At 47.8% G+C, this 25,255-nt stretch overlaps 1 protein-coding gene across 2 annotated transcripts in view; it reads right to left on the reverse strand.

Moving 5' to 3' along the window:
- The window catches only part of NEGR1 (neuronal growth regulator 1), a 226,831-nt gene that overhangs the window by 40,447 nt on the left and 161,129 nt on the right, over positions 1–25,255 (reverse strand). For both annotated transcript variants that reach the window (XM_051625735.1, XM_051625737.1), the window contains exons 5-6: positions 15,316–15,436; positions 10,151–10,302 (exon numbers count right to left, since the gene is read on the reverse strand). In XM_051625735.1, coding sequence (XP_051481695.1) covers positions 10,151–10,302; positions 15,316–15,436 — 273 coding nt within the window. The remainder of the gene's footprint in view (positions 1–10,150; positions 10,303–15,315; positions 15,437–25,255) is intronic.

The raw sequence follows: 25,255 nt of genomic DNA on the forward strand, positions 1-25,255 counted from the left end.
ACTAACCCAGCACTGCCAAGGCCACCACCAAACCATGTCCCTAAGACATGTCATGTCCCCAGGACGTGTCCCTAAGGTCAAGGCCAAGCTGCTCTTTCTGCTGCCCCTTCTAATGCAGAACCAGCACAACTCGTTAAGTGTCGTGCTGCAGCTCAGAGTCTTGCTTCACAGCTGAACAACCATTAGCACATCATAAACATACTATTAGCACACAAGAACCAAGCATATTGTTTCTGGAAATAGAGATGTCTTTTGGGTACCAAACCCACCTAATCCGAGGGTGCCAATACCAACCCTCTCTGCACATCCTCTCACCACTGTAGGAACATGCACGACCCCCTGGCTGCTCCTCATGCACTGAGCATGAAAGAAATCTTCCTCTGCAGGAACACAAATAGGACTTGTTTTCTCAAATGCAGAGCAATAAAAATCACCTGAAAGAAATCTAGAAATCTGAGCAGCTAAAAGAGGGCACTAGGCAGGGTCAGACCCAGTCAAGTTGTTTTTGTCAATGCCAACCACATACCCCACTTACTGAACAGGAAAATAAACTCCAACCAGCCCTAAATCTCCGAGTAAAACCAGGTTTTGTTTAGCTTGGCAGGAAGTTGTTCACTGAGAGGGTGGAAAGGGAATTGAACAGCAGAGCTGTGTCTGCTGGTCTGACTTTCCTGGTAGGGAGCAGACCTGAGGCGTTTGGTTCATTTCTGCAGCACTGAGGACAAATCCCTTTGATAACCTCACTCAGCTTCCCTGGCAAAGTCATTCTGGTTGTTGCCCCACTGCTCCCTGGTGACACAGCTGCAGGAGCCAGCTGTTCCAGGGCTTGGAAACCCTCCCTCAGCCTTTGTGTGAGACAGTCATTCCCATGTGCTACCTGCCCAGGCACTTTCCCACGGGGCACTTTATTGCAGAGATGGACACTTAGGAACAGCCCTTCCCAGCCCTGGCCCTGCTGGCTGGTGTCACACCAGCAGTTGTTCAGGGGCAGGTTCCTCTCACTGTCATCACATACAGCATCACAGCCCAGAGCCAGGTCCAAAACCCTGGGCTAACTGAGCAAAAATTAAAGAATTAAAATGAAACCATCAGGGAACTATGGTTTCAGACCTTGGATGGGAAATTCTATTCAAAGTGATGCAAGTTTCTAGGGTATTTTTTTTATACCTGCTGTTGACAAAGACCAGGAAGAGCTGAGCAACCTTCCTGACTTTTGTTGACACTTGCATGTCCTGGACATGATGATCTGCTCCCTCCCAGCTGAGGAGCAGCATTGACACAGCCCAGGGGACCTTCTGGCTCGGACCGGTGCTGCAAGGTCAGGAGCAAGTCTCTGGTTTGCAAACAGAATGGGTCTGGCTGCAGAACCTCCCTGAGAAATGTCAATCTCCTTCTCCCATCACATCCTAATTTAGAAATCTGAATTCAGGGAAAGCATTTTGTTATTCTGCAAAGTGCTATTTTTCTTCAAAATGTCAACGACTTAGTCACTAAGGAAAAGTATTATCCTAAACCAGCCTCACTTTATACAACACACTGCTCTGAGATGAGCAGGAGGCTATTTTTGTAAACTCAAGTCTAGATTAATAAAAATGAAGAAGATGATGAAATGTCTAGAACCACCTTCAGCTGCAGAATGATAGCTCTAAAAACATGAAAGTCTCTCTTGATTTAGAGAAAACGTTGTTAGATCCTTACCCCAAAGAAAGTTTCTCCAGCCTGACAGACATTTTCTTATGGCATGGTGGAAACCTCAGCAACAGCAGCAGCAAAGGGGCTGGTGCCAGATGTCCCATTTTATTGGGTAAATAAATAAAAGCTGTACATTGCTGCTGTACTCTAGTGTGCCCGAGTTTATGCTGTAGGTACTTCATGGGACTTGTTGCTTTCTCCTTCACATCCCTAGGAATGTAAACATTCTTTTTTTTCTTTTTCTCAGAATAATGTTTTAACTGAGTAAATTAAGAGAATTTAAATATTCTCAGTTTTGTGTTTTATCTGTAAAGAGACGTTTGTGAAGTCTAAATATTGCAGATTTGAAAAATCTGAATGTGTTTTTACAGGCCAGTGTGTAAGAAAAGGTTTAGAGCCGTAACAGCACCTGGTCACCCAGCAGAACTCAGGTCACTGTTGTAGGTGCTTCATAGCAGGAGGTCTTAAAGTCATGGTATCAGCTTTGTTACTGGTGGGAAAGTGTTTGGAAAAAAAGTACATTACTGAAAAATTAATTATAGCTCTCTTTACTAAGTATTTCTAATCTTGCAGGCAACATCCAAGTATCAAATGCCCATGTTTTTCACCTGAGCTTTGGAAACACCCCACGAAGAACAAGCTTTCGTACTCAATTTGTTATTTAAAATCCAGTCAAAACCTCAACATATGAACCTGCAGGTGCGATTAAGGATAACATTAATTGAGTTCTCTGGTTTAGATGCTTATTGAAATACCTCAGCATTTTGTTACTTGTGTGATTCAGTAAGGAGGTTAATGAGTGTTTACGCTGTGGGCTCACTGGAAAAGCTCTCACTTCTCTCACTTTTTCATCTCTGCGTCTATTTTTGGCTGTTTTTTGCAGAAAAGAAAAAAAAAAAAGGCTTTTTTTTTTTTTTTTCTAATTTTCTTCTGTTCACAAACTGTTCAGATGCTTCAGAACATGTAGCAGCTCCCAAGAAAATGTAAATAGAAGCTGTGCAGACCATCTCTAGCTCAATTCTTTTTTAGTAATCTCTAAATTAGAGGACACTTGACACTGTGGAAGCATAGACACATTTCAGATAAACAGCATTTGGTTTCAGGCAAATGCTTTTGTTAAAATAACCTAGAATTTATTTGGTAAATCATCTCAGTCATGGCATTGACCCACTTGTTGGACTGTCTTCCTGGTTTGGGGACACCATGATGGACACCAACATTGGCCATGAGACCCTAGGCATGGGGCTGGGAATGCTGCCACAGCCCCCACCTCTGCCAGTGGGATATTCTTAATGGGGTTTAAATACTGAAATCTTGGGTTTACAAATCTGTCCCATGACTTCCATGAATACTCTTGCTATCCTTGATCAATAGCTGACTCCTTTTTAAAGCCCTATCAACTTTGGTCTCAACAACTTGCTATGAAAATAGGTTCTACCCTTAATAATATTTTAACAAAGTGCTTTGCATGAAGGTCAAAATTTGCCACTGATTAGTGTAAGTGAAAGCTCTCTTGGGCTCATTTTATGAGAAAATTTCCTAATGCACCTTCTCTGGACTAGCCAATATTTCAATAAGCCTCTTTTCCTTTAGAAGATACGTAGCCAGCAACATTCATCTCTTCACATGGGAATTTCTTCCTCCTTTTTTTCCTAACACCCCTTTATAAACCTTCTCCTCCACTCTGCAAAATTTTTGATGCCAAGGCTGAAATCCGTGTTCCAGGCTGAGCTGTAAAATTCATTTCTTTAATTACATTATAGCACTTCCAGTTTCCATCCTGTTTGTTACGTGTGGCATTCTCTGCATTTTCAACTTTTCTGAAAAGTTCTTTGACTTCAAGGTTTTCTACCCCTTGAAAAGAAACCCAAGATCAAGAGCAGCCCTGACCAGAGTTGCTGCTCACCCTGCTTGGAGCACGGGCAGCTGGGGCCATCAGCAGCACTGATGACCTTGGGACATTTTAATCATCCTAATTAACTGATACCTAAGATGAACATTTAGACATGCTTCAACCTCCCTGATTTATCCAGTGCAGCAAGAATACGTGTCTAAATGTTGTTAGCTACGGTTGTTATTGCACAATTGGGAGATACAAACACCAAGGTAACAAAACATCAAGGGAACCAGCAAGGACCCACAGCCAAGATCACCAGGTTTTTGTCTGGTTTTCCCCTCCAACACAGACACTCTTTCAGGCTTTTGAAGTTTCTTGTAAAGGTCAAGGAGAAACACAGGTTATGGGCTTGCTCAGGAGGGTTGTTTCTACCTCGTCCCATCTCAGTCACACATTGTCAGATAATTCAGCTCAAGCTGGAAAATGGATTTAGAGACAATTTCTCCCTCACTCTCAGCGATGGTTACCTGGGGCAGCAGTTGGCATCCCCAGGGGAGGAGCTCAGACCCAACATCTGACAGAGTTACCACGACTCACATGAATGGAGGATTTGGCCATTTCCCCTATTCTGAACATCATCACTGCAGTGAAATGCCCTGGATGGACACACCTCTGAGAAAGGCTCCTGAGGAGCCAACCCCCAGATTGATAACCCTGCGTCTCTCATTCTCCAAGTTTCAACATGCTGATCAGGAGCTGGTGCCCATCCCAGTCTCCATCCCCAGGACAGGTCCTTTCCATGTTGGATCACCTCTCCTGTAGCAGCTGGTCCTATCAGGCCAACTTGGACATGGCAAACAAAGCTGAGGACTTACACCAGAAGACAAAGCATGCAGGGGGGGAAAAAAAGCAAAATCACCTTCAGTCTGCAACAGAGAGGCCCACCATGGATGGATGTTACAAGCTTCCAGATGGGACAATGCATGACACGCAGGTTTGACTTGGCTTGTCCCATGTAACCCTACAGGTGTGGACCTGGAGGTCCCTTGCAGCAGGTCAGAAGCCTTAAGTAAGCATGTTGGCTTAGGCATGTGACCACTCCTTTACAAATGGTTTGGACTTTCCCTGAATGGATTTCAAACCTGCTCCCTGTCCCTCACCCCTCCTGAGGAGTGGAGGGAGACCTTCCCTGCATGCCCAGCAGGAGCTGGATGAGCAGGTCTGGGCAATGGCTGCTGCTGGGGGCAGGACAGGCCATCTCCAGTGAAAAATTAGGTCCATGGTTCCAGTTCTCTGCACGGGGATGGCTACAGGAGGCTTTTGGGTTGATACAAGCCTTCTTAAATCAGCAAATGTCTTCTGCTTGGCTGCAGCAGCCCTTGAATAGGCTCCTACTGGGTACAGGAATTTTCACTTGAAATTTTAGATGCATGTTAATGTACCTAGATAGTTGGGATTTTTTGGGTGCAGACCAGCCTGCCTGGCTGAGACAGAACACAGAACTGTGCACATTTAAGTCTGATTTGCTTTTCAGGGCAGTATTTGAGAAATAAAATAGTAAAAAATCTTTCTTAGTTAATTTTCCGAGAGCTGGAGCCGTGGCCACAGAGGGCGTGTCCCTGGAGAGCACATTTCTTCCTAGAAACGTCAGACTTGGTAGGTCAGGCAGAGCTATTGAGCTAAAACTCAGCAGAATCCTGTCACACACCCAGACCCACGGAAATACCATTTCTCAGTGAAATGGAACTGCTGAGTTTGAGGATGACACTAAGGGGAGCAGCAGATGACCCGAGCAGCCCTCGCGTGGTGCCTAAAAACTGAGGTGTGGACAGTGAGGATGACCTGCAGCTGCCCACATCTTGTTTCTTCTTGCTCCTGACAAGCCCTGCTCTCTCTTCAGCCCCTGGTGACTGGTAGGTGGAAAGAGGCTGCAGCTGCAGGGAGGAAATGTTGGGTTGAACACAAAGGAAGGTGCTGCTGCAGGAAGGGACCAAGGCTACACCCTGACCATGGCAGGTCACCAGGGACTGAGGGGACCAGGCCCAGCAGCTGCCAGGAGCAACGACTGGCATCAGGAGCCTGCCCTCCACCTCTGGTCTCCTTCAGCCCTAGGTTTCCTTTGAATTTTGTGACTTGGCACAGCAGGAAACGACCATGGAAAGTGGCTGCCTGTCCCCATACGTAGAGAGAATGTCCCAGCAAGGCCATTGCACCCCCGTGCAGACACCTTCAGCACCTCTGGGGCTTTGATGTCCCAGCAGATGTAGCCAACACTGCACCACCTGCACATAGTGCCACTGAGGAACACACATATTGTTCAGTTATGTGCAATTTACAATGAGTTCATTTAAATTTTTGGAAGAATATGAATGAATTTTTTTCTTTTTTTTTTTTTTTTTCATTTCAGACATGAAACCCAATGTATTAAAAATATAGAATGTAGCAGCTTAATTGGGAATCTTTAGGTAGGACCCAGGACACAAAGCAATCAACACACACAAATCGAGGGCACGGTCTGGTGCTTCCTGGCATGTAGGAATGTTGGAGACAAGATTATAAGCATGTTGCACTAACCATAAGTTCACAGTTGGATGCTTATTCAATAAAGTAGTTCTGTTTAGCTGCAGCAATTAAATTAGCACAGAAAATACTACCACAGCCCTCACACACCTTGCCATGCTCCTTCTCTTTCCAAATGTCACTGCTGACCTTTTCTGCATCTCTTTGTGATTATTTATGGTTTTGCATAATTGCTGACAATATATCTGAGACTTCTGCACAAACCTGCACGACACTCACACCTGTGGATCCCATCACCAGCCACAAAAAGGAACAATTTCTTTGACAGCTGCTAGGAAGGGACAGGGATGCTTCCTCTATATGGCAGGAAAGGTTCCACTTACTAGACAGGTTATTTAGAGCATTCCTAAAAATACCAGGGAATGTATAAGAGGTGCTTTTTAGAAAATAAAAATAATACCTTTGCTGGAGAACAAACACACACGCAAACCCTGGAGACCTGATGATTATTTCCAGCCTCTGTGAGGGGGTGGCACACACCAGCCCAGACTTCTGTGGGTGACACCTCTTCAGGGACACCCAGAGATCACACACGTAGCAGAGGGCATAAAGCCTCCACAAACAGTCCCTTCAGTGGGTTTTCAGTTTCTACAGATGTGTAACTCAACCCAGGTGCTGATGACAAATGCAGCATTTCCACAACCCCTCAGTCTCCTGCCCTGATTTACCAAGTGCACCAACAGAGCAGAGGTGAGGACAGCCTTGCATGCTGGGGGGCTGGCCTTGTGCCCCTGGCCCCCCAGGGTACGTGCACCCTAGGATCTGCCTGGCACAGCCTGGACCTCAGAGCCACAGGGCAGAGCTGAGCCCTGTGCCTGGCCCAGGATCTCCAGCAGCTCCTCAAGCCCTTGTGGTGGCCACATCTCACCCCACGTCCTGCTGCAGGGAGCAGGGGCTGAGCAATGGCTCCACCTTCATCCTCATTGATGAAAGGCAGCAAAAACCTTCTGCCACGGCTCAGCTTTGATAAGAGAAAGTAACAAATCCACTACCAACCACAGCTCCTGGCCAGAGAGAACAAGGACAGAGAACATCCCCACAAGGACGTTGCTGCTTTAGCAGCACTAGAGACCATCTTGGTTTTGGCTGCTTGAGAAAACCTCTTGAATGAACCCACTTTGGTGCCAATGGTTAATGACAACTCCCTCCCCTCACCATGGCCTGGCAGATTTTGTTGTAGGAAAATGCTTTTTGTCTTGAATTACGATTGCACTAATTTAAAAAGCAAAATCTCCTTAATTAGAAAAGGGCTTTTCCATTCCCTGCTGGCTCCGTCCCACTGTAGGTGGAAGCTCTAGCCCTGGGCACACTCTCACACCTCAGCCCCTGCATCTCATGAATCAGCAAATCCATGCTTTGTTTCCAGGAAAGCACCACATTCTTCTTAAGTACCAGGACAAGCCAGGTGGGCTGTGCTCAGCGTCTGAGCAGCTGGGCCCATAGATGGCAGGATGGGACTGTCCAACAAGCACTCCTCATGCTCGAGGAGGATCTCGTCCTTCACAGGCTCACCCACAAAAGCAAGGCATGTGGATGGCACAGAGGACTTAGCCATGACTCATTAGCAATTTGCCATTCATTATTAATTTATTGCAACCACTGCCTCTCTGTATTTTTGCTGCAAGGCTCAGGCTTTCTGTTTTACAGCTGCTGAATTGATTATTAACAGCTGGATCTTGGACATGGCCAACAAGTCTTCAGTTGGGGGCACAATACATTTGGTTATGTTTGTGGGATCTGGGCAGCTCATAGCTCCCCAGACATGAGGGTGTTCTGCAAACTGACCTGACCATCTGTCCCTGGGAGAGAAGGGGCTCTGGGTAAGCTTCTGCTGGCCATGGGGGAGCAGCTGTCCCCAGAGAAGTTCTCCTCCTGCCCCATCCACTCCAGGGGCAGCCTCAGGTGCAGCTCCATCCATGCACCCTCTCCTTTGCTCAGGCCAAGCTGCAGCCACACCAAAGCAGCTGATGCCTTGTCCTGACATCCCTTTACCTGCTTCATGACTGTCTGTTAGCTCACAGGGGCATTTATGGATCACTGAAAGCCAGAGCCCTTTTGATAACAGAAGAAACAATTCTTTTTCTGGTGTCCTGGAGTATCAGACTACAGACACCACCAACACAGAATATGATGAGCTCTGTGTCCAGGAAAGGTTCCCAGCTGTGCACAGCTATGAAGCCTGTTGTGTATTACACAGGGATGTGCAAAGAAAGAAAAGACACATTTCCTAACCCTGCTTTAAACCTTTTACAGGACCCGGGGCTGCACTGCTGGTGCTGTTCCAGCCACCCCACGCCTCACATGGCACTGCCCCAATGCCATCAGGGGTTTAAAATGCACTCCCGAATAAGACACCAATGTCTAAGTCTCAGCATTTGTCAACAACACGATGGTAAAGTTGTACTTAACCCTCTATTTGATTATCAAATGTTCAACCAACCAGTAAGTGCTCACACTTCCCCCACAGGCACCTGAACCAGCACGTATGTTCTGCTCTCCTTGCCAACAAAATCAAATGTGAGGAGGGTTTCACAGGAGGAGATTCTCTCTGAAGGATTAAGGAGTCCCTGCTTAATAAGTTGCAACACTGTGATTATTTTTTATACCTTTTTTTTTTTTTTTAAGTTGATGCTCTTTCTAGATCCCATTCATGCAAACTATGAGCAAGGAAAAAACTAGATCAAATGATCTTTGTTCCCAACTGAAACCTGGATCACCACCTTTCAGAGACCTCTCCTTGTTTTGAGTATATTTTAAAAAATCATCCTGTAAAATGAGTCATTTCATCTTGGTGTTTCAGACCAACCTCTGAGCTAACCCCCCCCCATACTCCATTCCATAAGGTCAGGATCAGACCCAGATTGCACAATTTTCTCTCACACTCTGCTTCACACATCCCATCTCTTTCATGATGGGGAACACCTGTTTTTATAATTTACACTAATATGCTTAGTACTTATAGAATATTTTTAACCTCTGCATCTCCAGGTGCTACTAAAGGGTAGCTACATAGTACCTCAGCAACTGAAAACTGATAAAACCCTGGCAGCAACTAGGGGATGGATTCAGCCCTCTCTGTTCAAAACGAAACCAAACCTTCAGTTTACCTTTGCTGAATCACAAATACCCCAAATGCTACCTGCTTATGGAATAATATTCCTTTGTTTTCACTTCTTGTATTTGCTGTCTAAAGTCAGTGTAACGTTGTTTCCACTTTGTTAATGGTTTCTCAAATACTAAGTAAAATGGCAGCAAAGGCTTCATGCAATTTTCTGCTTCTTACGTCTCTTCTGCAGTAATTTAGAATATCCTGATAACACGTATCACGTAGGAAGGACACTCAGAAGGAAGTTTCATGTCTAGAAGCCAATAACACTAGGACTTAAGCAACTGAAAATCTGCATTTCCACCCCATGAGGAATATCTTTTTGTAGAGAAAAGTGTTTAGGATATATTCTAAGCTTGGTCTTTCAGCTTTATCACTATTTGAACAGATTAGCATCAAAGTTCAACTGCAAACATCTCTGGATGCCACTGACAGATGGTCAGATATTCAACAAACGTGAAATACTACACACTCACAGATAAAAATATCTTGCAGGCAGGACATCTGAGAACCATTTTAGGCAACGTTCGTGCTAAAAATCAGAATGCTTTGCTTTGCCTATGACCACCCTCACTGTCTTTGCCAACAGATTAGACCTCAAGTCCCCCGCGACCGCTGTGTCCAGAGGACCCACACGCTGAGCTACCTGCTGCCTCTGCACCACCACAGCAGCTCCAGTTGTGGGGCTTTTTTGTAGATTCAGAACTCACTGATCCCCCCTCAAAAAGCATCATCACTTTCAGACCAGAAACCCTCCGCAGCACAGAACAACCAACATTATTGCCCAGTGCTAAGGGGCGCAGTGGTATTTATCTGCCTTGTGAAGAAACCAGGGGGGGGAAAAAGAGAACTACTTTCATTTTTTCTTGGCTTTTGAATCCATGTATGTGGAAACAAACAACCAGGAACATTTGCCACATGTCCAGGCTACTTACGGTTGAGAGGCAGGCTGGCATTGGTCGTCCCTAGCTTGTTGGCAGCGACACATGTATAGTTGCCAAAATGCTCTTCTGTCACATTGGTAACAGTAAGAAGTGATCTTGTGCTATAATTTTTAATAGTAATTCCTTGTTGACCATTGATCAGTCTAGAAAGCAAAAAGAAAATTTCTGTAACTCATCTACCCCAAGCAAGAATTTCCTTTCTTTTCTCTTTTTTTTGGTGTTGTTTTGTTTAGTTGCAGACACAGCAGGCAGCACACTCAGCTGTTTGCAGCTGCCCGGGGTGCCTGCCAGGCAAAACTCTGGGAGCAGCAGCTGGGAGAGGCCCTGGGCAGCACTGGGGGCCTGGTGGGAACAGGCTCTGCCTCCGTGTCCTCCAGCTCCACAGCCCTGCCTGGGTGGGAGAGGACACCAGCTCCCTCGGGGACAGCTCAGGTGGGCAAACCCAACTACAAACGTGCATACCCTGTCTGGGGCAGAAAAGCACTCATCTGTCAGTGTGTTTTTCCAGGCTGTGGGGTGGCTAGTGTCCTGAATCCCTGGAGATGGTGGGAGGTCAGGACTAGGGAGCCAGAAATGCCAGTGTGCAGGATTGTGACCACAGCTTATTTTAGAGCCTCTGGAGCTACACATTAGAGCTGCCATTAGGAAAGCAGCTCTGCAGCAGCACTGCGTCCCAGGCAGCAACCTGGACAGAAACCAGGGAATGAAGTGCAGGGCAGAGCTGAGCCTGGCTCTGAGCTTCCCACCCCAAATTCCACAGGACCTGTGCAGGGCTGCAGCTGCTGCTGCTTCCAAGAGCACGGCAGAAACATCACTGCTGTGCTGGGGAAGCTGCCCCAGCTAAACGTGGGCAAACCACGGCTGATCAAACAGCCTGATAGTAACCGTGTTATTAAAATACTGGCTGATCACTCCCAATTCCTTGCATTTCCCTTAAAGGGCAGAGTTCTGGATTAAATATATGATTTTTGTTGGATATATTGAAAGATGTAATCATCTATCCTGGGGATGAATGCAATCTTTCAGCATCCATTTAACATTCCAAGTCTATCATTAGTCACACTCCCGCACACTGGGGGCTGAATACTTCTCGTGGTTCCAGTGTCTCTGTTCCCATCTAATCACAACCTGCTGCTGCACATACTGGGTTTCTCCTCCCTGTGCAGTTTGTGTTGCTGTAAGGGCCGGGGGAGAGGACACGGTGCCTCCCATGCACACACATGGCCTTGTGAGAAAGATTAAGAACAGGGATTGAAATGCCTGGCTGGGATGAGCACCACAGTTTGACAATTCCTCTTGAATCTGGACTTGTGATGAGCAGTGGTTTGTCCTGCAGCCTTTGCTGCTGCACATGGACCTTCTTCTAAAACTGCCCCTGTCTGTTCCTCCTCCTCCCTGCAGAGAATCCCAGGAGCCCCTTCCCCTCCCCAGCCCACCCTGCTGTGATGTTCCCGTGCCAGTGTGTGGTGGCTGGCGGTGGGGCACCAGGGTGAGCTGGGTGATGGGGTGGCAGCTGTGCTCCCTGCTCCAGCCCCAAGCCAGGGCTCTCCTCAGGATGCCCCTTCACCAGCAGGAAGGCATGAGCCATGGCCACCCTCCCCTCCTGCTGCCTTTTGGGATCTGAAACCCTGTTCCCTCTCCCAGGGGACCTCAGGCTACTGGAGCAGTAGCTCCACTTCCACCTTATTCCTACCAGCTGTTCCCAAGCCACCTCCATCCTTTTGACCCATAACTGCACTTTAGGAATACAGCATCTCTGTTTTATCTCTGCAAGGTTTAACTGATTTTGTTTTTGTCCAGGTTTTGGGATTTCTGCCACCTCCACGTCCCTGACAGCCCAGCAGCAGCAAAGACAACATCACCTTCCCTCTGTGTCTCTGCTGGGAAGGGGCTGACACTGGGGCCAGAGCTGCAGGTGGTTTAAATGGAACAGGAGAGATGTGCATAGGAATGACCCACGTTATTAACAGCCCGAGGAGCAGGCACCACTCGGAAACCCTCAGAACTGCAGAGTTTATGCTATGTGCAGCTGTAAGAACCAGATACTTGCAGGTGAACCAGCACCACCAGGGGTGGCTTTGCCCAGCTCACAGAGCCAGCCCAGCCTTCCTCATCTCTCTGGGTGTCACTGGGTCCCCCCTCCGGCTGGGACAGCATTCCAAGCTGTGTGCAGCCATTCTGCACATCTCCTCACCTCACTGCTATGTACCACTGCCTGTACTGGGCAGAGAGATCTCGTTTTTATCCAGGAGGTTGTGCCTGCACAGCCAAAGCGGATCTGGCATCAGCGCCAGCCCCGAGGGGCTCCTCCCTGTGCTGCCAGGTGGAACACCTTCCTCTCATTGTAACGTATTAAGCCATTATCACGGGCTTTGTTGTTTCAAATGTAAGTCTTGTTTGCCTTGTCAAGGCTGAGGGAATGAATGTTTTTAAATAAGTGACTTCTGGGCTTCACGCCCGTGGCTGCTCAACGGCTGGGGTCTGATTTCTGCACAACCAACACCACCACACACTTGAGCTGTTGGGAGTTTTGGCAACGGGGACTCAGCACAGCGAAGCCATCCTCCTCTCTGCAGGGAGCCCCCCAACAGTTTCAGGAAGCTATGCACTTTTGTAATTTTAAGATGCTTTTACTAACTTAACTCAAAAATTCCCAGTCCCCTCCCAGCTCACCCTGGGCTCTCTGCAGCCCCCTGACAGCTCCCCAGGGGCACAAGCCACTGCTTGGGCAGACAAGCTGCTAAATGCCCTGAAGCCTGTCTGGGATGCTCTGCTGCTCCCCCCCTCAGCCACAAAGGGATTTTGGGGGCTCAGCCTGCCAGTCCCTGCCCCAGAACCCTGCAGCCCCACAGGGATGGGGGCTCTGGGCTCCTCGCTGTGCCCTTGGCCAGGGACCAACACTGCAAAGCAGGTTTGTGTGGCAGCACCCACAGAAAGGTTCCCCAGCAGCAGCAGCTCTCGGGAGTTTGGTCATTAGGGAGAATGAATCCTGCAATTGTCTTGAAGACCAGGAGTCTTAGCTGGGTGCAGTCTGGGCCTGCTTTCATGTTTAGTTTTAAGGGCTATTTTGCGATGAGCTGGTCCCTGGAGTCAGGAAACTGTGGGTTGGGATTTACATTCATAAAAGTAGTAACAATGCAGTTTACAGACCCAAAGGGCTTGTTTCAGACACTGAACATATCCTTGGGGCTTCCAATCTAACTCCCACTGTTCATTTATTCAGTGATTCATCCAGCTTCATTAAAAAAAAAAGTTCCAATCCAACACTAACTGATGAAAATAGGATTCTCTCTATTCCATTAGCAGAAAATACAGCAGGCTGTGCACAGCCCGTACAGAAATGCAGCCTTGCAGCACAGCATACCTGCAGATTATCTGCAGGATAATGTGCATGCCCTCTGAGCCACCTGTGGGAGCTGACTGCTCACAGTTCTGCACTAAAACGACGACTGAGTGTCCAAGGCTCACTCTGTGCTGGGTTTCCAGCAGCCAGAGGGAATGAAGACACTGGGGGCAAAACCAAGGTGCATGCATGTTCCTCTTTCCTGCAAGTGGTGGAGGTTCAGAGACTTCCAGCACCTTTGCAGTCGTGTGTCCCACATACCTGCCAACTACAGCTTGACAAAAAGGGAGGGGCCATTAGGTTTAACACAATATTTCAGCAGTACCAGAATGGGACAGCCCATCCTAGCTGATGATAGCAAGCTGCAGGGGCTGCCAACTGAACCAGAGCACTGAAGGCACAACTTTGGTGTCCTGAAATGCTCCACTTAGTATTTCCTGCTGCTGCTGCGGCCCTGAACACACTCATGAAGAAAGGAATTGGTCGATGTTATGAATAGAAAAGTGATTATCCTGCTGGAAATGGCTGATAGAAGGCAGAATGCTAAAACCTGCCCCCCAGTACTTCCCAGGTAAAACATGTTTCTGCTGCAACTCCCCCCAGACATGTGTACAACATCACATGCATCTTTGGAAACAGGATGCAGATGGATTTTGCCAACAGAATAAACCCATTTACTGTTATATGGAGTAAAGATGGATGAGGTTGTTTCAGGAATGCTTCAGGGTATGGGCAGAGTGCAATAGTTACAGCCGCTCTGAAAACTCAGGGAGGAAGATGAGCAGCTAATGCTCCTAAAGGGGAGCAGCTGGCCAAGGAGGAACGAGCTGACAGATGGCTTTCTGTGAAAAATGGTCATTAATATTCTCCTGTCAGCTCCCAGGTTTAATGGGATGTTCAAGCTGAGAAACTCAGCACTCAGAAGCCAGGAAATTCCAGGAGCCCGAAGGTGCACGTGGGCAGGGAGAAGGGAAAACACCCACTTGCTTCTGCACTAATATGTAAACTTCTCAGCACCAAGCTCCTAGGTAAGCTAAGAGCTGTAAAACAAAATTTCCCATCAAGAAAAAAACAACAAACCAACAAATCTACCTGTTCAATGAGCTGCTTTTTAAAATGGAGAGGACTCTGTGGAGGTGCCTGTATCACTACATGGCACCAATGGCCTGAGAGTGCAGCTGACTGCAAACCACCCCAACACACAGGAGGAGTCTGGGGCTGAGCCCCTCTGGGGTGCAGCAGCCCTGCTGGGGACTGTACACCTGTGGTCCAGACCACTGACACCACAACTGGGTGAGAATTCCCACACATTCAGGTTTGGTTGAAAGTCACAAACCAACCTTCTCACCCCCAAAACCCTCAGCAGGAAACCTATGAAGATTAATAAAAAAAAAAAAAAAGATAAAAAATCCTTTTAGTAGGCTTGCTAGAGCCTTTCTGGCTATTATACTTAAAAGGCTGTAATTACTAAACCTCAGGCTCATTACTGGCATGCTCACTCTCTCAGCCCAGCCTGATTACACCTTGTATTTCAGCATAGAACCTGTGACCACGAGGAAGCTGAGGAACTCCCCCAAGGGCCACGCTGAGGGCTGTGGGTCACCCACACCCCAGCAGCCGTGGGGTAAAGCCTGGCTTCAATTCCTGGGGGGCTGCTGGGCTTCCAGGTCCTTCTCCCACTGATCCCCAGCGAGCACTGGCTACTTTAAGGGACATGGTTGAGCACCAGACTCGGTAGAGTTGGGTTAATGGTTGGACTGGATGATCTTAAGGGTCTTTTCCAACCAAAATGATTCCATGATTCTATACTTACTTCCTCTCTCCTTTGTACCACTCAAAGACCGGGGCAGGAACTCCTGCACCTTCGCACCGTATCAGTCCGTTCCCTCCAAGCACCACACCGCTGGACTTAAGTTCCTGAATTGTGGGGGCAACTGAAAAAAAAGAATTGTAGAGTAATGGATATTTGCATCTGGACAGGCAGCCTGTTCATCGCCGCTTCCCTTCAGCGCGCTCCGTGGGACGCTCAGCCTGGAGCGCCGCTTCCAGCTTCATTCACATTCAGCCACCTTGTCATCCAGCAGTGCAAAAGCTACCCCACAGGCAGGCTCTGACATGTCTGTCCTGTGTGCCTGGTGGAAAAACCTCACTGAGACATGAAGCAGCATCAATCCCATACTGAAGAAAGCTGCATTTCCAGCTCAGCGACTCAACATAAAGCATAACTCGTGGTGTTAGTGACCTATTTGAAACCTGGAAACCAGTAAAAAGCACAGGAAGGCCCAACCCTGGGGCCTGAGATGCCACAGTCTCCCCCAGGAGATCCCCCAGGTGAGGAGGGGGATGGCAGCACCCAGGGTGCAAGCTCCAGCACAAAGGGGACCTGGCCAGCACCACCACGGATCTTCTGCACCGTGTCTTCTGCCAGCGCCCCACGAAGCCACAGGCTGAGGTGGCCTTTGAGATCTTGTTTTGCACATTGAAAGAGCGAACTTACCTTCATGGTTACCAGCCACCCATAAATACCCCTTAACACCAGGACTTTGCCAGTACTGCACTGGATATAGAGCTGTTTCACTGGATTCATATTGTCTTTGTAAACAGTCCACATTATAGTTAGCAATCAACATTTTAAGCTTAAAACTATAGATACAAATATGGATAAAAATCCATCGTCAGTTTTTCCACTTGCCAGCCCGAGGCAACTGCCAGCTGAAAAGAAACCTCAACAGATTCCTCTGGGAAGAGATTATCAAAGGGAAGGCTGAACAACCACCGTCTTCTCCTTGGAATTCCTTCTACAAGTTAACGTTTAGAAACAGAAAATATGTGCATCATAAAAAACGCTATAAAAACCAAACCGCAGAACTTGTAAATAAAAATCTGTTTGTTTCATCCTAAGCAGTTTTACCAGATGTTGCTTTAAGGTGTTTATGTACAAGTAAAATAGCTCCTGTCTGCCTCCCTCACCATCCCACCCCTTGCTCCGTGCTCCATGCCAAGGGACCATCATTTTCCATGGGAACCAGCCTGACTAAGGACACATCAGACGAACAATCAGAGCAAGAGATGGGTTCTCCATGGTCACCTCTCAGCCCCAGCCCTCCCCATCCCCACCCATGGATGCACTCCCAGATGTGCAGGACATCTGCAGGGATCCAGCTGTCCCAGCCCTGTGGCATAATTGCTGGAGGTGACCTAGGAACGAAACTGATGTTCATGTTATAAGGAAAGGCAGAGCATTGAAGCAGCTCCTGTGCAACTAGCTTGCACCATGGCAGCTCCTCAGGCAAGCCCAGATGGTGGCAACACCAGGGGAACCGGGTGTCCTGACTCCAAGAGAAAAGGCACGGAGGGTGGAGCTGAGTGGAGACCCCATGACCATGCTCTGTGGCAACAATGGGATTCAAAGGTCCTGTGAAACAAATCAGCTGCATGTCTGGCACCCAGGGCCAACCATCTGTTGCCTTTTGACCAAATACTGTCCTTCAGGTGAACTTGGCTCATTATCATCTTATTATAATACCAAAACACACCTCCATCCCAAAAGCTACCCTCCTCCCAAGGTGCAACCACCCCTCGCTGAGCCTGTGCTCTGAATTTTCTCTAGTCCAGACTTTTAAAAGTGAAGCAAGAGAATTTTGCCCCAGTCACCACAAGGTCTGTAGAACCAGAGTCACTCCAGCTCCACCTGGAAGGGAAAATACTACAGAAAGGTTTGAGAGAGGAAGGGTGCCAGGGAAGATGCCCTGGTGGGGACAACCCCATTCCCCTGAGCCCTGGGGCCAGGGCACATGGGCACTCCCCACAAATCTCCATCTTTGACAAAACCTCAGGAGAATGTTTTGAGTGGATTATACACAGACCTGCTGCCTCCTCACCCACCAGGCAGCCACTTCCCACCACTGGCCAACACACCCTCTGCCTGCAGCTCCCTCTTCCCAGGGGTTACACCAAACCAAGCCAGAAAGCCATTGACTTTCAACAGGTAACATTGACATTTCAGGTGGCTCATAAAGGTGGAACCAATTAGCATGAATTCTCCACCATCTGCGCAGGGGGGGAGGCACATTTTTTTGTTCCTCTTTAAAAATACCAGGAACCAAGAAAGCTCACTCCTTCCTGGGAAACAAAGCAGTCTGTGCAGCCAAGACTCTTAAAAAATAACTTTAAATGTTATTTTTAAATGAAGAATAATTAAAATAAATATTTAAACTACTATTAAAATTAATAATCTAAAAATAAAGCTATTTTTAAAACTTTAAACCAATCACATGAAAGGTTGTGAACTGGTTGCCTTTTGCCTCTGCTCCAGCAGCAGTGGCTACTCGGGGCACAGCAAAGCTCGTGGATAATAATAATAACAATAATAATCGTGGAAATGCAGAAGAACATGATGCCTTTTCAGGCAGATGCCCCAGGCACCACGTTCCCAGTGAAGCTGGGAGGGGGCTGCCAGCTTGATCCTTGCCACAAATCAGAGTTCCAGGCTTTGCTGTCCCATGAAGACATGGAAAATACTTTCCAGTGTTTTGTATGGAAAAGACCGGAAAACTTCTGAAAGTTCTCTTAGATCTCCCTTTCATCCTCTGCTTGTTAAGAATAAAATCAATATTGTGCTGTAGGAAATCCCTGGCTCACACCAGCCTGAAGACCCAAACCAAGGAGAGCTCAGAGTCACTGTTCCCTTGGATTTGTCATGGTGGGGTTATTTGCTTGTTTTTAGCACCACGAGGAACAACGGAGGCTCATTCCTGGTGCTCTGATGAGGAACGTGCTGAGCCAAAAACCCCTCAGCCCCTCCTGCTCCCATTGGTGTGGAAGACTGAGCAACTCCAGATGCAATTACACACTGAAATACCCACTGCTGCCTGCCAAGCTTTGCTTTGGAAAGGGAGGAGAAAAACACGAAGAGACGTTTGCGTCTCCAATATTTCAAATATTTTTAAAATGTTTGTGTTTTTTTTCATGTAGCCTGCAAAGAGTTGTTTTTAAGACGACATTTTGAGTTGATCTCATTGCTGTCAGCCAGGCAGCATTCCTGTGCTGCTGGAGCTACAGGGCTTGTCAGCTATTTTAAATATTTTATAGCAATCAGAAATAATAGTATATTGATCTGAACACATGTCACCCGGCTCATGTATTATGTTAACAAGTGCTCCCAAGCTTCAATCCAATTCTGCCAACAGTTCCCCAACACAGGCTGTTTGTTTGGTGAAGAACCTCCCCAAAACCCAAGCTGCCCAGCACAGCTGGGACGTGTAAGATCAGCCAGAGCCCCCAGGAGGAGGGAGGGTGGAGGGTAACAACATCCCCCTCCAGCCAGGGCTGGTGAGCAGGTGTTTGGGAGGGGTTAGAATAAACATACAGAAAATGACATGATTTTTACTCCCAGGTAGAACCCCAAGAATTTGGAAAATTCTTGAAACAGGTGGGGTGATGGTTCCTCCCCCTGTGATGGGACATTCCACAGCACTGACCAGCTCCATCTCACTAGAGCCTCCTGCAGCTCCTTACAGCTTCCTTTGCTTCCTTTTGTTTTGCCAAGAAAATTGCCAACCTGCTGCTGACACCCTGTCACGGGGTGTTAGGAACAGCCCTGGGGGCTTCCAGCTTGCTCCTCTCCCACGCAGGGACCAGGGGCTCTGACCCTCTTACACTACTGGGGGGGATGAAGACAGGCTGAGAGAGTTGGGGTCAGCTCAGCTCAGCCTGGAGAAGAGAAGGCTCCAGGGAGACCTGAGAGCAGCTTCCAGTGCCTGAAGGGGCTCCAGGAAAGCTGGGGAGGGGCTTGGGACAAGGGCAGGGAGGGATGGCATGAGGAGGAAGGGTTTCCAGCTGGAAGAGAGAGATGGAGATGAGATGTGAGGGAGAAATTCTGGGCTGTGAGGGTGGGGAGAGCCTGGCCCAGGCTGCCCAGGGAAGCTGTGGCTGCCCCATCCCTGGCAGTGTTGAAGGGCAGGTTGGATGGGGCTTGGAGCAGCCTGGGCTGCTGGGAGGTGTCCCTGCCCATGCAGGGGGTGGGACTGCATGAGCTTTAAGGTCCCCCCAACCCAAACCAGTCCATGACTCTAGGATAAAAGCCTGCTCAATCCCAATAGCCAGCAGGTGCCCTCCCAGAGCCATGACAGGCTCCCTGCCAGGCCATGAGGAGCCGTGGTGCAGCAGGGACCTCCCAGGTGTCACCTGCCCCAGCAGCAGGTGGCTGCTGCCAGGGGATCGATAGCACAGATAAATATTGGCCATTGAGGAAAATGTTTTCATTCAGGAGTGTAATAATGATGACTTAGGCTGTTACAGAAAATCGTTCCCTGCCATTAGCGATGCAGCCCTGCTCTGTGCAGCTGATGGATCAGAGATGCAGAAGTCCTGAGTGGGCAGTAAAAGCAAGGGATAAATACAGATGGACACAAGCTTAAAGGCCTGATGAACATTAAAAAAGGTAAAATGAGAGAGAAGCTTTAATAAATTTTAAGCAAAGTAGTTACAGCTGGAAAAAAACCGCAAGAAGAATTTTGGTTTAAGGTTCAAGACACAAGGGCTGGAGGCTGAGGGGAAGGCAGGGCTCCAGCAAAGCCTCCTCCACCACCAGCCTCTCCCCTCCCCAGGTTCCACAGGAAGAGATTCCAGCGGCGTGGCAGTGCACGGACGTGCTGTGGGGGGAGTGCTGAGCCCCTGTTGTGTAATAGTTACAACCACCACAGAAGTGAGCAAGAAAATAACAGCTGGTCTCCGAGGCACAGAGCATCAGCAGAGAGTGAAACCCTGTCCCTGGCAGCGCCTGCCAGAGGAGGGGCAGGGAGCTCCCACCAGGGAGATCTGATAGAAGAGCTCATGGTCTGACAGAAGATGCTGCAGTAAAATATAACAGTGATGCTAACAAGAAAACCTGGTGTAAGACTAACAATTTTCAACGTATCTGTCATTTTTATATATCCTAAATAACAGTTACATAAAATAACAGAGAAAAAATATGATTACATATCTCTGTCAGCAGTACTGGGCTTTTCTGACTCATATTTGTAGGTTTACTCTCCCTGCGGTGGATCCTTGTTCAATCCTCTCCCACAGTGCATCCCTGTGGAGCACAGCACTTAAAATAAATGCTTCATTTCTGACTTGAAAATAAATTACTGGAACTTACTTAATATCAATTTCTGAAACCTGTGTAAGTGCTTTGCTGGGAAAGGCTCTTTCCAGTGGGTGCTCAGAGACTCAGCTTAACGGGTTTTACTAAAGCCCTTTTGTCTCTGTCCCTGCATGAAGCAACTCAGGAGGTGAAGCTGCTCTTGATCCAAAGTACCTATTGACCATCCCCACTGAACACATTTATGTATCCCTGCCAGAGGGACATGACAGGAGGAGCACTGAGCAGGGGGGACCAGATACCTTGCAAGGTGCCAGGGCTCCTTGCTGCAGGGTTTGGTCTCATTTCTTGGGAGTCAGAATGGTTTGTGTGTGGAGGGATCTTAAACCTCATCCAATCCCACCCCCTGCATGGGCAGGGACACCTCCCACCAGCCCAGGCTGCTCCAAGCCCCATCCAACCTGCCCTTCAACACTGCCAGGGATGGGGCAGCCACAGCTTCCCTGGGCAACCTGGGCCAGGGTCTCCCCACCCTCACAGCACAGAAAAATTCTTCCTAAGATCTAGTCTAGATTCAAACCAAGTGGGCAGCAGGCTGGCACTGGGGCAGGCACCAGCACCAAGCCCTCCAGCTAGGACAGGCTCCCTCTTCTAACATTTTAATGAGCTTCGGGACTTTCATGCATATTAGTTATGTTGCCCTAATTACTCATTATAATTCTAATGTGCATTTTATATTTAATTACAATGCTTATAAAGATTTGGTATGGGTAGTAAATTATTATAACTAGCATGTGCATAATAATTATGAGCTGAATTTATTAACTTTTACACTAGCATTCAGGGCTGGCAACTTCCAATTTCACCTTTGTGATTAACCATATTGTCTGATTAAGCTAACATTTTTGCAGCATTAATTGTAAATGTCAAAAAAGTCTTTTATTCTCCCAGTTTTCATCAGATTTTCATTTGGCATCCTCACATAGCCTTTTGTTGGTGAAACTGCTCTCCAGGGTGTTGAGATAAAGACTTTTCAGGTAAGAGAACAGGTTTTCCAAGATCCTTTTTCTGCTTCAGAAAATGATACCAAGAATATTCAAATATATTCATCTATTTATATACACACACAGAGTTTTACCAATAAAGCAACAAGTCTTCACAAGTGAAACAGTTACTTGTACTTTATGTAAGTGAGATGCTCTTCCAACAGCCCAGTTTATTTAATTTTTCTAACTTATTCAGAGCAGCAACCCTACCAATTCCCAAACTAACAGAGTGGTTTAATAACCACCCCTTCCTATCAGAAACTTCTCCAGTGCTATTTAAGAGATGTGCCCTCAACAACCACTGGGCTAAACAACTAATGAGCTTACTTCCCCCCCCCATCTCTTCTTGACAACTTATCAAAACCCTCTGAATTCAGTGGGATGTTGATGGGTTCGTGTACATAAATTTACATGCAGACATGCAAGGACTCTGTGAGAATTTAGCTCAGCTCCTGCATTTCTAGATGCAATCCAGCATCTCTCTTGTACTTTCCCTTTCCTGTTTGGGATTGATTCACCTTTACAAACCATTACAGTTTACTTTAAATGTTGATTGATTAGCCAACGATGTGAACACTTTGCACCAGCTGTCAGAAACTGAGTGGATTCTCAGCATTCCCTGCGTGTAAACCAGGACATCACAGGGTGCATCTGAATTTCCTGACACTTGCATCTCCCTCAGTGACACCCACTGGATTGTGCTGTAACAGAGACCACCACCCCTGGCTGCTGGGCACCCACCGAGTGTTCTGGAATATGAAACCTCCCAGTGCTGAGAGGAAAGCCTCAAATCCACAAGTAATTGTTATGTGGGAGAAGGGGAAAAAACAAAATAAATCAGCACCACAAAATACTACTAAATAAGGGGCCAGGAGGCAGGAATTCTTAACAATTCCTTTACAAGTATTTGAGTAACAGGAAAGAAAAGAAGCAACTTGACACCTAACAAAGACCATTCAGGAGTAAGACAAGGGCAGTCAGGAGGCAGCTTTGGTTTGCTGGTGTTACCTTACAGCTTTGTCTGTTTCATCCACCCATTTCCCAAGAAAGCATCTTTCTGACTATATTCTCTTAACAATACCCTGCAGAGCTTCCTTCATCCCTGATAAAGGAGTTGCTCTGGCCTGGGAACACGAACCCTCCTCTCAAGCAGCTCATGCTGCAGGTGCCAGTGCCCATGGGCTGGCACTTGTGGGCAGGCTCCAGCACCAGCCCTCACATCAGGCACCCCAGGCTTCCCCTCCCTGGGGCACCCCACAAGGATCTGTGTGTCACATCAAGCCCCTTTGGCTGCAGACCTGGACAGAAGCAGCCCTGCCTCTCAGAGAGGGATGCTTCCACACACCCAGCCATGGAACAACCCAACACTTTGTAACTTGCCACGTCCTGTACGATAGAACAGATCCTGCCACTGCACTGGAATTCACAGTATGAAGAAAAACTGGCTGGGGAGCTGATCACACCCATTATCAGAGCTGGGGGAGGAGAGCCAGGCCAGGAGCAGCTCATCACTGCCTTTGGCAGGGGAATTGTGCTCACCCCTTCCATGGGCATCACTGAAACCAGGATGAACAAACCTGAGACAAACCCTGCCTTTGCATACAAGGCTTGGTAACTTGGAAGGAACAGATGCACAGAACAGAAATAAGGATATAAATGTTCAGCGTTTGGCATTGTTTGATACAGTGGAGTTGGTTTTAATCTTTCATAGGCCAGTGCAGCTTGATTGAAATTTAACTGAAGTCAAAGTCTTTCTGTGGACTTCAGTGGGCTTTGAAAGATCTGCAATGAAAGAGAATTTCACAGTTTTCAAAACAAAAAAAAAGTTAAAACCCCTCACAACTTGAAAGAGCACCAGAATAACAAAGACAGCTCTTGTCATGTAATCCCTCTTTTCATATGCTCTTGCTTTTCCTGCTGTAATCCAAGGGAAAAGTTGCTAGCAAAGAGCAGCCAAGAATCTGCAATTACCTGAGTCCCAAGAACAGACATTGATGTCTCATGGCATAAAATATGGGATGGGCAGGATCCAGCACAACTGCTGGTGGGCTATTTTGAAATATAAGAAGTGGATCTATTAGAGGAGGGTTTAAAACTGTCCTTGTGGTCTCTACGGAGCCCAGAGAGAACAGCTTCTGGGTCCTGATGTAGCAGGAGCCAAGCATGTTGCTTGGCTGTAGGTCACCCCGGGGGCTTTGTGCTGAAGGGCAGTGCAGGTCTCCTCAGGTGAGGCAGAGGAAGATAAGCTGACAGCACACCAGCTTGCTGTTGAGCGTGGCCATGCTCCGTGTGCAGGAGCACACGTACATCTCTGGAGCCAGCTTGGGAAGGAGATGTCTCCATGTGGGACAGGGCCAGCAGCATGGTGGGATGTGGGGGGAAGGAGGATGGTGGGCTGCCATGTCTGTCTGGATCCCACCACAGCCAGCAGCCCCCAGCAAACCTCCCTCCCTTGGCAGCTCCTCCTGGCAAAGCTTCTGCACCCCCAGCACGTCCTGACGCTGCAGCTCCTCTAGCAGCGACTTATTCAGGTGTGGGGGTAGAGGTGGGGGGGGGGGAAATGAGTATCAGCACCCCAGGGTGGCACTAAGGAACGAGGAGGAGGAAAGGGGAAGCTTTCCTGTGTCTGGTGCCAACGCAGAAGGAAGAGTTGGCCGGGAGCCTGGGTGCAAACAAACACGAGTGCATTTGCTGTGCTATTTCTCTCCCTCTAAGGAAGATGAAAGCAACGGACTTCAACAAATTCCAGGAATTACTAAGTAGATCTTTTGGCAGCAAAGCTGAGGAAAAAGTGAACTAAAGGAGGCTGGTAGTTTTCCAAGGAAAGAACTTTGGAACAAAACTGGAAAAACTCTGCGCAGGTCAGGAAGGCAGCGAGGGACCTGCTGGAGTTCTGGGCACAGCCAGGAAGCCAAAGCAGGGAAGCAGATGGGCAGGCAGAAGACAGCAAGGGGGGAGGGACCAGGCCATACATACACCAGCAGGGTGAAAGAACAAAGTGACCCTGCTGCTCAGGGCCCCCCATGCCATGCCCAGGCCACGGCAGCACTCCTTGGTGGCATCTGTCCCCCCACCCAAAACTGATCACTACTCCAAAACCCCAACACTGGACCAGAGCAAAGCCAGGGACCCACAGGCCTTGGCCTGGCAAGGAGCTTTCTGAGGACCATTTTCTAAGCAAGGTTGCATCCTCACCACAGACATGTTTTTCCACCCATGTTACTCCCACTTGCACTTGTAAGTGCCACACGTCAAAAGCTTATGAATGTCAACACATGACATCTTCTGCCTTCCCTGGCAACAAATGGGAATTAGTGAGACAACATGATTTGTTGTTGATGGATCCGTGGTAGCTGTTACCCTCCTCAGGTTATCTCCCAGGTACAAACATGTTTTGTTCCAGTTCCAGCATGTGTCTGGGGACTGGAGACATGCCAGGCAATTGCCAGCTCCCTCTGAACAGCAGGACCTTGCCCACACATTCTAAGGGCTCAGAAATGACAGTTTCTGCAGCACTGGCTTTTTGGAGATCTTTGAGGAAGTTTGTTTTCCTCCTCTGATGACTTGAGACACTCATTAGCTTATAGAAGACTGTTTTCTACCAACTCTAGGTTAAGCTT

The sequence above is a fragment of the Apus apus genome, chromosome 7 (assembly GCF_020740795.1).
Source record: "Apus apus isolate bApuApu2 chromosome 7, bApuApu2.pri.cur, whole genome shotgun sequence".
NCBI classification, from domain to species: Eukaryota; Metazoa; Chordata; class Aves; order Apodiformes; family Apodidae; genus Apus; species Apus apus.